This window comes from Ctenocephalides felis, unplaced genomic scaffold, assembly GCF_003426905.1.
Source record: "Ctenocephalides felis isolate EL2017-DRISC unplaced genomic scaffold, ASM342690v1 CF-g0.4_SCAFFOLD_01886, whole genome shotgun sequence".
Taxonomy (NCBI): Eukaryota; Metazoa; Arthropoda; class Insecta; order Siphonaptera; family Pulicidae; genus Ctenocephalides; species Ctenocephalides felis.
In genome coordinates, this window is record NW_020538040.1 from 41,333,412 (window position 1) to 41,350,810 (window position 17,399).

The window sequence follows — 17,399 nt, forward strand, 5'->3', positions numbered from 1 at the left end:
GCAGCCAAAAATAGTCTACTGGTGTGCCTTGACTTCTCATCTATCTTAAATAAAAATCAAGAAATTATATTTTTTGTTTTTACATACGTATATCAGTACAACCTGATATGAAGCAGTAGTAATATACATTTGCACTCTCTTTGAAATTAAAAATAAGACGTTAGACCTGTTTGCCCCCTGACCGTCCTATTTTGTCCCGTCTATGTCGTAGAAAGGAAAAGTTGACAAATTTTTGAAAAAGAGCGCATTACTACAATAATGAATTAGTTGGGAGTTTTACTGAAGATGGTCAGGTTGTTGTTTGTTTGATATGTGTTATTTGTTGTGATATAATGGGTTTGCTTTTCATCCCCGCCCTATCCTATATCAGAATGATGTATCCATGAAGTACACCATATGGGAATATATTAGAAAAAATACATCAGTTTGTCTATCTATGCAGCACGGATGGATCTGTGTTTATTTAGAATACTATTTTCACATATTTTTGTGAAGACAATACTACCGTTTTGAATCGTGCAAAATCCATTCAATCAATGGGTAATGCTAAAACAAAACCCCATGATTAGCAATTTAAATTTTACACTCTACTTCTTATCTATAGGATATGAATATTTTACATATGCCACTTGAATATTTATTTATGGATCGAGAAGTTTTAACAAATTACAGCAATTTTTTTAACACTATACTCCATACACTATTTAAAAACAATTGTAAAAAGTAATTATTAAATAGCAAACCCTTACTTTAAATGTAATAGATTTATTTGCTTCTATTAAATATTTTGGTTTGATTTTACCAGGAATGCTACTAAAATCAAAATATTTGAGCAATAAAACATTATTCAACTGCTCAACCATTAACTTTGTGAGCAAAATGCACAAGAAGCGTTTGTTCATTAGCGCAAGTATGAATAATTCAACAGCATACAATGTTAGAAGTAAGTAAAGCAATTTCGCATTTTATGATCGGACTGTCTGGATGTGAATTTTAGTTTTTGTTCGGCAAGATAAATATACGGAATTTCAAAAATATTAAATAAAGAAACATTATATAACAGTGACTTAATTTTCGATATGATTAGAGCGGGTCGATTTGTATGGGTCAAAAGTCACATAGGCACATATGATTTTGTGATACTAGGGATCAAAATAAGATACTTTGCTGAAGAAACCACACCTCTAAATTAAATTCTGCTGTCCCGTGCATTGACTCAAAAATAAGGGTTAAAATTTGAAAATGCTTATTTTGACCCGTTCAGGGTGCCCCAATCGCGTCCAAATGTATGACCGACACCCACTTTGTTTGGAAGGCCGATCCACCCATGCCCGTGGTTCACCCCTTGGGACCCCCACTGAGAGGTTTTTCAGAATTTAACCATTATTTTTAGGTCAATGCACGGGACATCAAAATTTATTTTAGAGGTATGATTTCTTGAGAAAAGTATCTTATTTTGATCCCTAGAATCCGAAAGTCACATGGGCCTAAGTGACCTTTAAAATGTTAGTATTGAGCGCGGAGCCAGCCACCCATCAACCTCGCATATCTCAGAAACTATTGAATGTTCTAACTTTCAATTTTGGTCACAATCTTGGTAAGATATAGTATCAATGTGTGTCAAGTTTCTTCAAAATCGCAAATTGCATTTTTGAGAACGTACCATCTGTTTAAATATTAGTATTGAGCGCGGAGCCAGCCACCCATCAACCTCGCATATCTTAGAAACTATCAATCCCCAAATTTTATTCCATGAGAAAGACTTATTTAAACGGAGCATGGCAGAATCAATGTTAATAGTTCGGACTAACAATAGCATAAATCTAAGAACCGACACAAATATTTTACATGACACTTATATAAACATCATTAATAATTTATAAATTTTTTCATTTATCTTATTCTTTTCAATAAATTAATTTGTTTTTTCATTTTTATCGATTTTGTATGCGATAGCACTCCTTTTGTTTACATTATAATGATACCCTCTCTGTCTCCATCTATATAAGTACTTCAAATTTGTTTAGAATATTTCTGTAAGTGTTATATGTTTCGTTAGTACTGTGTCAAGCATTGCAAGGAATAGTTGGTGTTTTTTGTATATCAAAAATTAAATGAAATTTAAATAAGTTATTAAAGAATGTGTAGTATATAAGTAACTGTTTTTGAAATTACACTGAAGATGAGACACACCATAGTCTCGAAACGTCTGTAATCATAAAATAAAGTTGTGTTAAACAAATCTGAGTGCTGTTTTGTTCATATTAAACAATTAATATTCGTTCCACTCATATCATAAAATTCTATATATATATATATATATATATATATATATATATATATATATATATATATATTAGGGAGGGCCAATTCATTATAGAAGTAAAATTAAGCGATATGGGCACCTTTTTATATGAAATATATGTGTTATTTAAATGAATTTTGACTGCAAAACCATAAATCGCAAATAACTTTTTAGCCAGCGAAATTTTCAATAAAATACTGTTTTTAATAAGTAAATGTATTAATTTAGGCATGTGAATAATTCAAATTGTGAGTTTTATTTTTATTAAGAGTTTGTGCTGGGGTTTTTAAATCGGGTTTAGTTTGTTGTTATTTATTTCCATCAGAGTGCGCTAGTAATTTTTTATTATAATTCTAGAAATTTCGAAAATAATATATTAATGTGACAATTCCGCATAAATGTTCATTCAGTTCGTCACTAGGGCGTCAAGTATCAATGGCGAGTTCTTATTTAAATTCAGGGGCAAGTGCCAGTAAATTAAATCATATGCACTCGCATGATCAAATTACATTTGGACCAGCAGAAGAATTTACAGGAGTGAATCTTCCGACAATTATGGAAGTTATCATGTATTATTTTTATTTGGCGGAAAAATCAAAAAAACAAAATAAAAACAAAAAATTCTCACTTTTTTGACGATTGCTCGGCGTGTGGGACAGATAGAGGGTCCGAATTGGAAATTAATTGTAGGTCATATAGCGAGATATAACGCCATATAATAATTATTTTAATACTCGTATGCTTTCCTGGTTAAAACCGCCGGAAACTCAAAAATGAAGCTGATCAAATACACTAAAAATTTTTTGATGAAAAAGTCTTATCATCTCGGATTTCGATTAAACTCATAGTGTTTATGCACAATAGTGTTTGTAAAATTCTGTGAAAATTTTATGACACTTGGTCTATTAGTTTTCGAGATATTCGCATTTGAAATTTTGCAGTGTACCAAAAAAAATTCTCACTTTTTTGACGATTGCTCGGCGTGTGGGGCAGATAGAGGGTCCAAATTGGAAATTAATTGTAGGTCATATAGCGAGATATAACGCCATATAATAATTATTTTAATACTCGTATGCTTTCCTGGTTAAAACCGCCGGAAACTCAAAAATGAAGCTGATCAAATACACTAAAAATTTTTTGATGAAAAAGTCTTATCATCTCGGATTTCGATTAAACTCATAGTGTTTATGCACAATAGTGTTAGTAAAATTCTGTGAAAATATTATGACACAATAAATTTTGGTCACAATCTTGGTAAAGTATAGTATAAATGTGTGTCAAGTTCCACCAAAATCGCAAATCGCATTTTTGAGAACATACCATCTGTTTAAATGTTAGTATTGAGCGCGGAGCCAGCCACCCATCAACGTCGCGTATCTCAGAAACTATTAAATGATCCAACTTTTTGGTCACAATCTTGGTAAAGTGCGGTGACAATGTGTGCCAAGTTTCATTAATATCGCTAATAGCATTTTTGAGAACATACCATCTGTTTAAATCCTAATCTACATATATGCAGCTTGCGTACTAAACTGTATCCCCTGATCATATTGTGAAAACATTTTAAATGCTTCACCACATTTTACGTCTGATACAAAAGAAATAAATATTAAATTACTGTCATCGGTAAGAAAGCATTCTTGAATTTCTTCGAATTATGTACTAAAGCATGAAAAAAGTATAAATTCTTTCCATGTTTGTTTGATATTTAGTTTGAGATATTCAATTTCAAGACAGTTCTATGAATAAATCATGCTTTTAATATCGACTAAACTACTCCCGCGTTTGTTTCTTCAAATGAAAAATACTGCAAAAAGTTTAAGCTAAATCTCCATTTCATTACGTTGATATATTAAAATATGAAAATGGTATGCGGCAACCAGGACGGTGAAACTTTTCGAATACAATTTGCTCGGCAAAAAACGGAATAATAATGACTGCTCGAAACCGTAGAACATTATATTGATAATCAAAAAGGTGAAGAGTAGATGTACAAATACTTCATGATTTTTCTCTAAATTTAAAATTTTGTTTTGATCTGTAAAGAGATAATTTGAATTAACAGTTATTCCAACTCTACTAATGAATATTTCTGACAAAATACCAGATCAATGTTATATACAGTGCATGTTATATCTATAAAAAATGTTCCCATGGAATTTATATTTTGCATTTGCTGAATAAATTTGCTGTTATTTAGTAAAATAACAGCTGTATATATTTATATAATAAGCTTTAAAATTGAAATAAAACATTAGACCCCCCCCCAGTTCCAATTTAGATTCTGATCAGAATCAATGCCTATTGTGCATATGTACGTTATATGTATTTTATCTATGGTTCCGTGTTTCGTAATTAATTACTGATTACAGTTTACGTCAACACTCAAATAAAATACATTTTTAAATTATGAAATAAATGAAATAAAATGTATGTTAAACAAATTAATCAAATTTATACAATTACAGATATTATATGTATTGTAATTTTATTATAGATGTTATAAGAGACATCATTTGAAAATCGTGTTGATTATTTTTGTGACAGCAAAAATTTTATTTTCGAAAAAAATATTTGAACATTATAAGTAGATATTATAAATATTGTTTGAGAGACATCAATTAAAAATTGTATTAATTATTTTTGCTATAGCGAAAATTTTATTCATCTTACTAATTACTTACTGTATTATTATTGAGGTGTTTACTCCTCATCTAAAATTATTTAGGGATCGTTCAAGTAATACGTAAGCAGATTTATTACAATTAATTACCCCCCCCCCTCCTCTTTGTCAGCAAAAGTAAGCAAAGTTCTTACCTAAAATAAGCAAAATAAGCAAATAAATAACTCGCCCCCCTATAATGCTTACGTAATACTTGAACGGCCCCTTATGCCAACACTTTAGATATATGTTTAGTATGGGATATCAAAGTAGATATAGATAGTAGAAGTTTTACAATCAAAAACCTGTTTTCTGGGACAAACTCAATTCCTATTTTTAATGAACACTACGATTTTCTATTAAAGTTCGTTGTGTTGCATTAACTTTGACAATTTAAACTCGCCGCTCTGGCGGAATGTTCGAGTTTCCTTCGGAAGATGTCGCAGGTTTGCTACTAGTTTGATCTATATGCTACCATGGAAATATGCGCTCTGTTCTTTATTTTTGCGGCGAACATAGTTTGGGTTTTTGTTCGTTCTAGGTTAACTGTCTTCTGTAGTTTATTTTAAGTTCTCAGACGATTGTTAGAAAACTTTTACAACTAATTTATAGACAATTTCATAATGTATGTTTCGAGTTTGATAATATTTACGCACATGTTACTATATACTATCTTTTTAGGTCTGCTGTCAAACCGAAATCAGAAATGACTCCGGAGGAGCTGGCTAAGCGGGAAGAGGAAGAATTTAATACAGGCCCTTTATCCGTTTTGACGCAATCTGTTAAAAATAATACCCAGGTGCTTATTAATTGCCGAAACAACAAAAAGCTTCTTGCCCGCGTCAAGGCTTTTGATAGGCATTGCAATATGGTTTTGGAGAATGTAAAAGAGATGTGGGTGGAACAACCGAGAGCTGGCAAAGGAAAGAAAAAGGTGATTGTCTCTTTTTGAAAAAGAAATAGGATTTGGTGTATATTACACAATTATCTAAAAGTTATTGGTAATTGTTAACTAGCATTCATGTAATGGTTAAGGACAGACCGTTACGTTTCACTATCAATATAAAAAATGAAAAAAAAACTGTTAAAAACTTTCAACTAGATTATTCTTTTTAATTAATAGAAATGGAAAACTCCTAGCCGTTTGCTCAAGCACTAATTCTATTATTCGATATTGTCTTACAGTATTATAATATTGATCTTTTTCTAATAGTTTTCTTTGTTATTATATTACCCTTATTTAAGTTCAAATTTAATTATTTCAGGCAAAGCCAGTCAACAGAGATAGATTTATATCGAAGATGTTTTTACGAGGCGATTCTGTAATCCTGGTACTGCGAAACCCACTGGCGACGGCTAGTGGAAAGTAATACTTTAGTGTTTTATGGACATTAATTATAATTTAATATAACTCTATTTTTAATTGTGCATTTGAGTTCAAATGGAGATTTTGTCATGAAAGTAATGTGTGGATTTGAAATCAGTTGTGTACACATGTTTAGTTGATAAATAAGAGCTTTTGTAATTTCTATGATTTCTAATAAAGAAATTTCATAAAAATATTGTTTCTTGAGTGCTTCTAACCAGAAAGTTTTCAGTTTTAAATCTTCTTATAATTGATAAATTTATTGTGACATAATGTAAGTATTCAAAATAAGAAATCATGTTAATCGTTGATTATAAGTGACTGAACTGACTTTCAACTACCCTAATTAATACTGAGCAGAGTTATGTTAGTCAGCAAACTAATTGTTTTACATATATTAAATATATTCATGCATTCGTATGTATATAATAAATGCACTTTATTTTTACTTTTGGAATATATAATAAACATTACATATTTTTAACTGCATTACTAGAAATGGAACATAACCTACTGAACAAATCTTAAATTGTATGAATTATCATAACATAACCTAATATTTCAAATGGTTATCAGACTTTAGATTTGTTATCTATTATAAAATATTGTATCAATTACATAATTATCTCCACCTGTTTACAATGGAAAAGTTTAATGAAAATGGTAAAAAAGCGTTCGATATATTCTAAAATCAATTTTTGTATAATTTTGAATTATTTAGATCACCCTCATACGCGTTATAATCCATTGAATGGACAATGGGTGCTTGTATGTCCTCACAGAATGAAGAGACCATGGCAGGGGCAGGTTGAACCAGTTAATGAAGCTGGTCCTCCAGAATTTGATGCCAAGAATCCACTCTGTCCTGGTGTTGTTCGCAGCAACGGAGAGGTAGTTTTCCAAAAGCATTCTTAAGCATATTTTTTAATTTTGTATGTAATAGATATATATTTTTTTATTCTTATTGTGAGTGTCATAAACGTAATAATAATAATTATTTACGATAATCTTAATTGCAACAATTCTTTGGATCTTTGAATACATATATTTGAATATTTTTTAAAGATCAAGATATATATATATATATATATATATATGTCATTGCTTTATTAATTTTAGTTTAAATATTGCTATTAATTTTTTTGATCCTTCTTCTCAAAATTCTTAATAAATGATTTATACAAAACTTGCGAAAGGGTATTATAAAAACTTAACTTTGTTTTCTGTTAAACACAATGTAACAGAAGTACAAGACTTTATTTGAATTTTATGCTCAACAAAATAATAAAACTAATAATTTATTATATATTAAAGTAAATTAAATTTTTCTTAAAAATTATTATATAAAAGATTCAATTATCAACTTTTTGTGAATGGGTATCAGTTTATTTGAATTGAAATATTCCTCAACTTACGGGAAAGTTTAATTTGAAACCAGTTTAAGATTAGGCTCGCGTTTGCAATGACTATCAATGCAAAATTTTTAATTTTAAAATCTTTCTAGAAATAGTTTTTATGAGTATATGCCAGGTCGGCTACTATATATATATATATATATATATATATATATATATATATATACATAATCAGTATAATCATCTTTGTCAACATTCATTTATTTTAGAGAAATCCAGATTACAAAACAACTTTGTTTTTAACAATGACTTTCCGGCTCTTTTGCCAGATGTACCAAATCCCCCAACCAGTACTGATCCATTATTTCAAATGGGGCCAGCACAAGGTGTGTGCAAAGTAATGTGCTTTCATCCAAAATCCAATATATCCATTCCTGATATGACAATTGATGAAATAACCAATATTATCAACAGGTGAGTTTATTTCATAAGATAATAAAATACATTTTTTATCAATTTTATAAAAATGAAAAATAATTCTAACTGTAATACGTTATGACTAGGGCTATGATATATGATGATAACATGATTCATGGTTTCAATTCAAGTTAGTAGGCCGACCAATACTTAAAAAATTTCTATCAGACTTTAGAGAGATCACTGTATTACATGGACTATTTCATAACTTAAAACTAATGTCTTTGTAGCAGCAATTGCATATCACATAAGGCAATGAGAATATTATTAAAACTTATATTAGTGACCACATCAGATGTCAACATCTGCTGCTTGGTCTCTTAATGTAGAACGTGAATTTTTCACATTACGTTTTGTTCTTCTTGTAATTGGTTTGGTTCTAATTGATCTACTTCTCGCACAACTTCCAGTATCCTCTGATATGTCGTCTGACGATTCAAAACCTGCAAACTTATATATGTTAGTAATCGACTAATATTAGATGTTTCATTGAAAATATATACAGGTTAAGGCTATTATAATATATTACACTAATGATATTCATTGAAATAATATAATCTTTAAACAATTTTTTATTTTAATAACCTCGATCAACAACGTCATTTGATTGGGATCTTCTCACAGGGCGGCCTTCAGAGGTTTCGCTTTGAGCACTCAATGCAAAGTCTGATACACTTTTTGGAATGTATTTTGCAGCAGACTGCACAATTGTAGTACTGGCTACTTTTACAGCATTAGACCCAAATTGCTTGCAAATTGCATACATTGTTCTTTCATATTTGCTATTTTAGCATCTATAAATGCTTCATTCTCCGATAATATGGGATGGATAACTTTGCGGTAAACAATAGTACTACCTAGAAATAATTTTGACTTATTAGTAACATTATTTGTTTCATTTGTTATTCCCAATTAATAAGCCATTCATATACAAAGATAGCTTTAAATAATGAAATACATTTTGTGATATTTGAATAATTCTACATTATTCTAGGTACAGCATATTTTACAAAATTAGTTTTAGTTCTTAGAAATATATTTAATCAACTACAAGCTCAGCTCAGCTCAGCTATTTTTTTTTTATTGGAGTTTAAGATAAACCTATTACGAACTATTAGTCTATGAACACTTGCACATTGCACATATAAATAATGTTCATTTTCAGCAAAAATGTAATAAAATATGTTTAGTCCAGTTTACATAACTGGACTAAAGCAAGTAGAGCAATTAGAATGATATTTCAAAAATCTGTGCATGGTTTTTTCTTACAATCAAGTTCTCTTTGTTGAAATAGAAAATATAACTTACCCTTAGCTGGTGACAGAAGGTAACTCAAAAATAAGACTTTAAATTCATAGTAAAATGGAAACCATGATATCAAAATATCGCCAAAGGTTTCGAAAGCAGTGAATGTTGCAAAAACCACCCAATACATCATCCACCTGACATAACCTTTAACATCCTTGGATTTGATACATTTATAAGAACAGTACGCTGGATATAAAAGTCCGCATATTAAAAGAATGATTCTAGACAAAAAAGCTGAAATCATATCTGTAAATTATTTTAAAAACAACACTTGATTATTATTACTCAGTCAAACATAAGCTCAGCTTACTAACAAAAAGCTAGTTCAAACAAAAGAATCAACAAAAGTAATGGAGTACCGTGATTGGACAGCTGATTCATAACTGACATGTTTTGTTTGGAAACGCGTCAGATTCAAAATATACGTAGAATTGTAGATAAAAATATTAACTAGTGGTGTATGGCTTCGTGCCTTAAGGCAAATTGCTGGTACTTCCCGTACCAAAAATTAAATTTTTTAAAAAAGATTAAATTTATTTTAAACTTTGAAAAAATTAGATTTTTGAGAAATTTTTAATTTTTGAGAAGAAATGACTTGGAAAAAAATGTTTTTTTTTATTTTGAAATATTTTGGAATTTTGAACTTTTCTTCAAAGCAATCGCACTGCTTTAGCTACATAGAGACACAATATCGAAGCGCGAAAGCGCCGAGTCGCCGTCTAACGGGCAAACCATAGATAAACAAGGCCGATGAAATACCCATAGAAATTGATACACATTTTTAAAATCTTCGTGTGATAATTTGATGTGCGTATGTCTAATGATCATTTTTGACCTCAAAATGGCATTTTTTTTACTTTTGTTACTAGATCTCCGAAACCGCTAGACATGCCTTCCCAAAAATTTAATCAGTTCTTCATTTTGTCAATACAAGTAAAATGTTTTTTGAATTATTATAACCGGACCCTCCGTTCTCTTAAAAGCTGAGTTACCGTTTTTGGCACTTTTTTCCCCGTACTTCAGAAACGGTTAGACCTGCCTGTGCCAAAAACTAATCAGCACGTCTCCTTATTAATAGGAATTGATTGTTTTTTGAATAATTGAAATCGGTTGAACCGTGTTCCCGAAATCGTCGACGAAAATTTGTATCCGCACACAAACACACACACACACATACATCAATTTTTTCCAAAGTATGCCAAAATGTTCAGAAACCTCTAAAACGTAAAGATATATAAAAATTTTCATTTTCGATTTTTTTGCGATTACTATAGTAATTAGCCCTACGGGAAGTTAATAATTCGAATTTTTATTTTATAACATATACATTCATCCATTCAATGTATATTTTTTATACATAGCCGATTCATAATTATTTATCATTATTCATTTCTTTAAGTCTAAATTTAATAAAAATTTAATTTGACTTTAAAATAAGGTTTATATAATTAATATATATTTTATTTGTGCTGATTTTGAATGTCAAACAAGATATAAATGAATAATAGAATCATAGCAAAATCTCTCACAATAGTTTTGCGTTTTTGAAAATATTACATAATTACCAACATGAATTTTAATATATCTTCTTTTTATTTTCAGCTGGATTGAATTATATGAAGATTTAGCTAAAAAATACGAATGGGTGCAAATTTTTGAGAACAAAGGTTTTGCAATGGGATGTTCTAATCCCCATCCTCATTGCCAAATATGGGCTACCTCCTTCATACCTCATGAACCCGCTACCAAGGATTCATTTCAACAAAAATATTATGAAAAATATGGAAGGCCACTTTTAATGGATTATGTGCAGAGAGAAATTGAGAAAGAGGTTGTTGTTATTAATGGTACCAAATAATGAGTTATATGTAAGAATTATTTTTATTAATTATTTTTCTGATAATTTCAGATAAGAATTGTAACTGAGAATGATGATTGGTTAATTGTGGTGCCCTATTGGGCTGTTTGGCCATTTGAAACTTTGTTACTGCCGAAAACACATGTGAAAAGAATATCAGAACTAAGAATAAATCAAAAAGAATCACTTGCTGATATTATTAGAATATTAGTAACAAAATATGATAATTTGTTTCAATGTTCTTTTCCTTATAGCATGGGATGGCATGGTAAGTATATCATTGTGAAATGAAAGCTCTACTCTTCTTTTTTCTATTTTTACTAAATTTTTAGTAGGTTCTTTTAGATATATGTCTAAAAAAATTAATATCACAAATAATATAAGTATCACTTGATACTGATATATAACAATAATTTAAGCAAATCATAATATAATACAAAAGTGATATTAAATTTTATTATCTTTTATGTCTTCAGTTAATAGAACGTATAATTTTTTTTAAGGTGCACCAACAGGCTCAGAGTTGGAAAAGTCTAATGATCACTGGACATTACATGCTCTTTATTATCCACCTTTACTAAGGTCAGCATCTGTTAAAAAATTTATGGTTGGTTTTGAATTGTTAGCTCAATCCCAGCGAGATTTAACACCGGAACAAGCTGCAAAAATGTTAAGAGATGTGTCTTCAATACGATTGAAAAAGTAATTACTAAATACATAAATAAATATTTCGATTTATTCAGTAAAGGTAAAATTACAGTAAAATCAACAATACTATTTATCCCACTTTTTTTATAATCTAGCGTGATTAAATTATTCTGTTCTAATAATTTAATAGTCATCTAGGATAACAAAATAATAATTATAAATAATATTTTTATTTTACTCCTCCTTCTGTGATCATCATAACTATACAAATGCATATAAAATTAGCACTACTTAAATTATAATCAAATTCAAAATTACCATTATTTTTTGTACTATAAGATTATATTGCTATCAGTAATTTTGCTATTAAGTATATTCATTGATTTAAGTACACACGAAGACTGTGAACTACTCAGGGATTGTAATAGGTTAAACAAAAAACATTTTGAGTATTGTTGTATGGTGTTTAGTACAGATGCATGTATGGTGGAGGTAAAAATGAATACAATGATTTTATTTCTATCACTTTTCTAATGTGAATTCCAATGTTTTAGAAATTACCTAATGTTTTCTATAATCAACAATATTGTTTATATTTACATATATAACTTTCATATCAAATAAATAACATGTACAATTTTATATTGAAATTAATGAAGGTCTTAAAACTAGACCCTTAAGGTGTGTTATCATAAATCATTGGTGGTATGTTTTGTTTTTCTTACACAGTTTTTATCTTCGGTTACAGTTTTTGTTTCAAATTCAAGGTGGCAATTGCATGTGAAATAATGTTTTCGTTCTTTTTTAGTATTGATATATGAGAAAACTGTAGATCGACAAATATCACATAATTCTTCACTTTTATGAAATGTTCCTCTGAAATGGTCATTTAATCCCTCAAGTGTAGGTTCAAAGTTTTGGTTACAAAACATACATTGATATTGCTTTCTAAATCTAGGATGAGCAGCATCCACTTGCACTGTTTGTGGGTTCTTATTCTGTGATTCATTATCGTTAATAATATTTTCACTCGACATTTTAAGAATAAATTATTGCTGATTTGTAATCAATTTTGGTTATCAGTTATCTGTCATCATGACTACAGAATATTTCTACACATACACTACTTTCTTCTAAATTTTTCTACATTTGTTTTTCCCAAAAATCTTCGTATGATTAGATGCATTAAATAAGCATTTTTGTTAATTAATTTTATTTATTTGTTAATTTATATTATTTATTTAATAATTAAGCTTAACTCGCTGTCCGAATTTCGAATGATTTTGTTGGCGGCGCTTTCGTGTTATTAACCTCTTCGAAAAATGTTCATGCTGATTGCTGACAGTTGCAAAACTTCCAAACACGTGTGTTGGCACAGATACGTAGCTGTTAAATGTCATTGCGTTGCTATTTTTGATTATTTCATCAGTATTTCAATAAATCCAACATATGTCTCGGCACACATCATTATAATTAAATTATTAGTATCATTTCCATTAATTTATTTTACTGGCGTCAATATGACGGTATCAAACGACGAATTAGTTGAATCTTTTAAAGCTTTAGGTTTAAGTGAACAAAAGGCGAAAGAAACGTTAAAAAATACAGTTGTTACGAAAAATTTAACATTAGCATTACATGAGGTACTACCTAATTTATTTAACTTATACTCATTACATTTATTTGGTTTTTTATGTCATAAGTAGCACTAATTCATGAATCATTGTTTCAGGTGAGGGGCATTATTTTGCCCCAAGGAGCTGGTTCTTTAATCTATTATGTGGCAACAAAAATCAAACCACAGATTATAGATCAATTGCCTGTACTTGTAAAATATATATCAACATCAAAATTAGACACAACAGTTAGAGTTGATGGTAGGTAATTAGAAAAATTATGAACTTGAATGCACCATAATTATAAGGCTATTAACATATTTCTCAATTATTCTGATATAAATTGATATTTAAAAAATGCTATGAAGCAACATGACCTCAAGTGCACATTCTGCAATTTGTGGATAAGTTTATTATCGATATATGCAGATTTTTAAATGTCGGATTCAAAAAGTTTTTGGAAAAAGGTTATTTATTTTTTGTAGTTAAATATTATATTCAATAATGATGGAGAATGCTTATGGTGTTTAATACAATATCTTTTATATATATACATATATATGAAATTTAAATCTTTTTTATCCAGCGGCCTTGCAATTTATGTTGTCTCATTTAAATGGATATCAAATCGATGAATTTGAGAAGGCTTGTGGAATTGGTGTTGTTGTTACACCTGAACAAATTGAAAAAGCAGTAAATGAGGCTATGTTGGAACATAAAGAGGCAATTCTTGAGAAACGATACAGGTACTAAAATGGAATTGAAGAATAAAATAATTAAATTTATAATAGTTTTTTAATTTTATTAACCATGGGCACATTCTCAAATTTTTAGATACAACACTGGTCCTTTGATGCAAAGTGTAAGGAGTTCTTTACCCTGGGCAGATGGTCGGGCTATAAAATGTGAAGTGGACTTACAGGTATTAACACTTTTTAATGTGCCTGAAATTGAAGAATTTTAATAATTTCTGTCGTTTAGGTTTTTGACTTATTGGGGCCAAAAACTGATGCCGATTTAGCACCTTTGCCAAAAGTTGAAAAGAAAGTTAAAGTATCAGCACCAGTTGCAGATAAAAAATCAGAGCAGAAAAAGGTAACTAGTTACATTATTATCTGAAGTTATGTTAACAAATTTTAATAAACGCTTTAATAACTTTAGAAGCCAGAGGAAGTTGATCAAGCAAGTCTTGGTGCCAATAGTATTTCTGAATTGATGAAGACAAAAGTGCATTTTCATGCTCCTGGTGAAAACTATAAGACTGATGGTTATGTAGTTACTCCCCATACTCATGAACTTTTAAAAAAGCATTTAGAAGAAACTGGAGGAAGGGTAAATTTGTCTTTTTATGCAATTCTAATTGTGCATTCAATTGCCAATATAGAATTCAGATTTTCTTCTAATAATTTCTCAATTCTGTGAAAACTTAACTATAAATTAATTTTTTGAAGTCAGTAAGCAATTACTGTTTAACAAGTGATAATAATATATTCAAACTAAAATAATTATAATTATCTAAAATATAATTGATTTAAATTACGTATAAGATAAAAATAATGAATTGTTTAGCTATTGAAGATTCATCTGGTTGAATAATCTTCATATTTGCATACAAAATTTGATTTTTATTGATATTTATAGGTTCAAACTCGTTTTCCACCAGAACCTAATGGTATTTTACACATTGGACATGCCAAAGCTATCAATATTAACTTTGGATATGCTGCTGCACATAAGGGTTTATGTAATTGAGGTATGATGACACAAATCCAGAAAAGGAAGAAGAGAAATTCTTTACGGGCATAAAAGATATGGTGGAATGGCTGGGTATGTTATTTCAAAATCTTGTTTTTAATTAATCATATAATTAATTCTAATCTAATTAATCATCTTCAATATTTAGGTTACAAGCCAGATAAAATAACACACTCTTCAGATAATTTTGACCAATTGTATAATTGGGCAGTAGAGTTGATAAAAAAGGATTTGGCTTATGTTTGTCATCAAAAAGCTGATGAAATGAAAGGTTTCAATGTAGAGCAATCTCCATGGCGGAACCGACCAATAGAAGATCTCTTCAGTTATTTGAGGTAAATTTGAAGCATTAAAAAATTTGCTTTAAACATTATTAAACAAATAATTCAATATTTGTTAATATTCTTTTAGGATATGAAAATGGTAAAATTGAGGAAGGGCTAGCAACACTCAGGATGAAACGGTTTTAGAAGAAGGAAAAGTAGATCCTGTGCCTACAGAATTAAATTTACCTCACCCGAGAACTGGTACCAAATGTGCATATACCCCACTTACGATTACACTCACTGTCTTTGTGATAGCATAGAAACATTACTCATTCATTGTGTACAAAAGAGTTTCAATCAGAAGGTATTATGAATGAAACAACATTATATATTAGATTATCATTAATTGCATTACGATTTTGTTGTTTATTTTTAATTTCAGGTCATCGTATATATTGGCTCTGCAATGCTTTGAATATTTATTGCCCAGTACAATGGGAGTATGGAAGGTTATCAGTGGATTATACTGTTGTATCCAAAAGAAAATTGCCAGCTCATTTCAGAGAAGATTGTCAATGGTGAGTGTACTAAAAATTTTCCATGAAAAAATTAGACAATAGATAAAATATATTTACATGGTGATGTTATTATGAATAGACAGGATTGAATGAAAGAAAATGTACAGGACATAAGATCATTTGTCTTTATAAAAACAAAATGTCCCAAGCATTAGCCCACAAACTGAATGGATTTAGAAAATTCAAAACTGTTTGGTAGACATCGATTATTAATCGAGTTTTTAGTTTTTGGCAAGATCTGCCGGGAGTAGTAATTCTTCGTAATTTAATCATGAAATATTTTTTTACCTGATTTTGATGGTACTTTGTACATTAATTTTTATAGTCTGATACTTTGTACATTATTTTATAGTCTATGATAAACTGTTTAATTATAAAATTCATCAAGTTTAGTTCAATTTAGCCTGAAATTCCCAGAGCTTAAGCGATTTTAAACTGCTAATGCTGAACATCTATATACGTTCCGTGTTTTATGCAACTTGCCTAATGCAAAAGCTACTTACAACTAGAGTTCATTATTCTTAGTCTATTTTACTTATAAAAATATTGATTTTTAAGTTGTTGAAATACCTTCAGATTCAATCTAATTATTTACAGATTGGGAGATCCTCGTCTCTATTTACATTAAATGCACTACGTAGAAGGGGTTTTCCTGCAGAAGCTGTCAAATGTTTTGCGCTCAAATGGGTGTGTCAGGAGCCCAAGGCTCTGTGCATCCAGGCAATGTTAGAAGCTTGTGTTAGGGATGTTTTAAAATACAGCTCACAAGGTTAGAAATTATGCAAATAAAATGAAATGCGGGAAGAAATCATATTAAAAAAGAAACCTAGCCACAAAACATTTCTTTTTTAATCGCGAATTTTTTTTTTTAGGACAATGGTAGTACTTGAACCCCTAAAATTAATATTGGAGAATTATCCATACAATGAACCACAAACCTTAAGTGTGCCCGATTTTTCCTGGTGACACACCAAAGGGATCATAAATATTATTCGATAAAGAAGTTTTACATAGAAGCTACTGATTTTACCGAGACGCCTGACAAGGTTATAGACGTTTTAACACCAAATCAGGCAGTTGGATTGAGATATGCTGGTTTTGTAATTGCAGTCAAAGAGGTAACTTAAAAAAACATAAATAGCCAAAAATAATATACAAAATAATTTAATACTTACTTGGAAACATTTGATGTATCATGGTGGTGT

At 29.6% G+C, this 17,399-nt stretch overlaps 3 protein-coding genes and 1 pseudogene across 4 annotated transcripts; 3 read left to right on the plus strand and 1 right to left on the minus strand.

Annotated features, from left to right (window-relative positions):
• Positions 1 to 5,458: 5,458 nt before the first annotated feature.
• On the plus strand, positions 5,459 to 6,477 carry LOC113377337 (probable small nuclear ribonucleoprotein Sm D2). Its single transcript, XM_026617619.1, has 3 exons — positions 5,459 to 5,592; positions 5,649 to 5,901; positions 6,233 to 6,477. Coding segments are annotated over exons 1-3 (360 nt in total). The 5' UTR covers positions 5,459 to 5,590; the 3' UTR covers positions 6,338 to 6,477.
• A 570-nt stretch (positions 6,478 to 7,047) lies between these two features.
• LOC113376651 (probable galactose-1-phosphate uridylyltransferase) lies at positions 7,048 to 12,161 on the plus strand. Its single transcript, XM_026616648.1, has 5 exons — positions 7,048 to 7,227; positions 7,960 to 8,162; positions 11,076 to 11,304; positions 11,383 to 11,599; positions 11,835 to 12,161. The coding sequence occupies exons 1-5, from the start codon at positions 7,117 to 7,119 to the stop codon at positions 12,035 to 12,037; spliced, it is 963 nt and encodes a 320-aa protein (XP_026472433.1). The 5' UTR covers positions 7,048 to 7,116; the 3' UTR covers positions 12,038 to 12,161.
• Positions 8,169 to 9,910, minus strand: LOC113376652 (receptor expression-enhancing protein 4-like). 2 transcript variants are annotated; one of them, XM_026616650.1, is made up of 4 exons: positions 9,833 to 9,910; positions 9,474 to 9,707; positions 8,751 to 9,022; positions 8,169 to 8,608 (listed from the first exon to the last, which is right to left on the minus strand). In XM_026616650.1, the coding sequence occupies exons 1-3, from the start codon at positions 9,861 to 9,863 to the stop codon at positions 8,892 to 8,894; spliced, it is 396 nt and encodes a 131-aa protein (XP_026472435.1). In that variant the 5' UTR covers positions 9,864 to 9,910; the 3' UTR covers positions 8,169 to 8,608; positions 8,751 to 8,891. The 2 variants fall into 2 exon arrangements, with proteins under 2 accessions (XP_026472435.1, XP_026472434.1); XM_026616649.1 differs by having other exon boundaries at positions 9,474 to 9,719; positions 9,833 to 9,861.
• Positions 12,162 to 13,338: 1,177 nt separating the features above from the next.
• The window catches only part of LOC113374972, a 5,221-nt pseudogene continuing 1,160 nt past the window's right edge, over positions 13,339 to 17,399 (plus strand).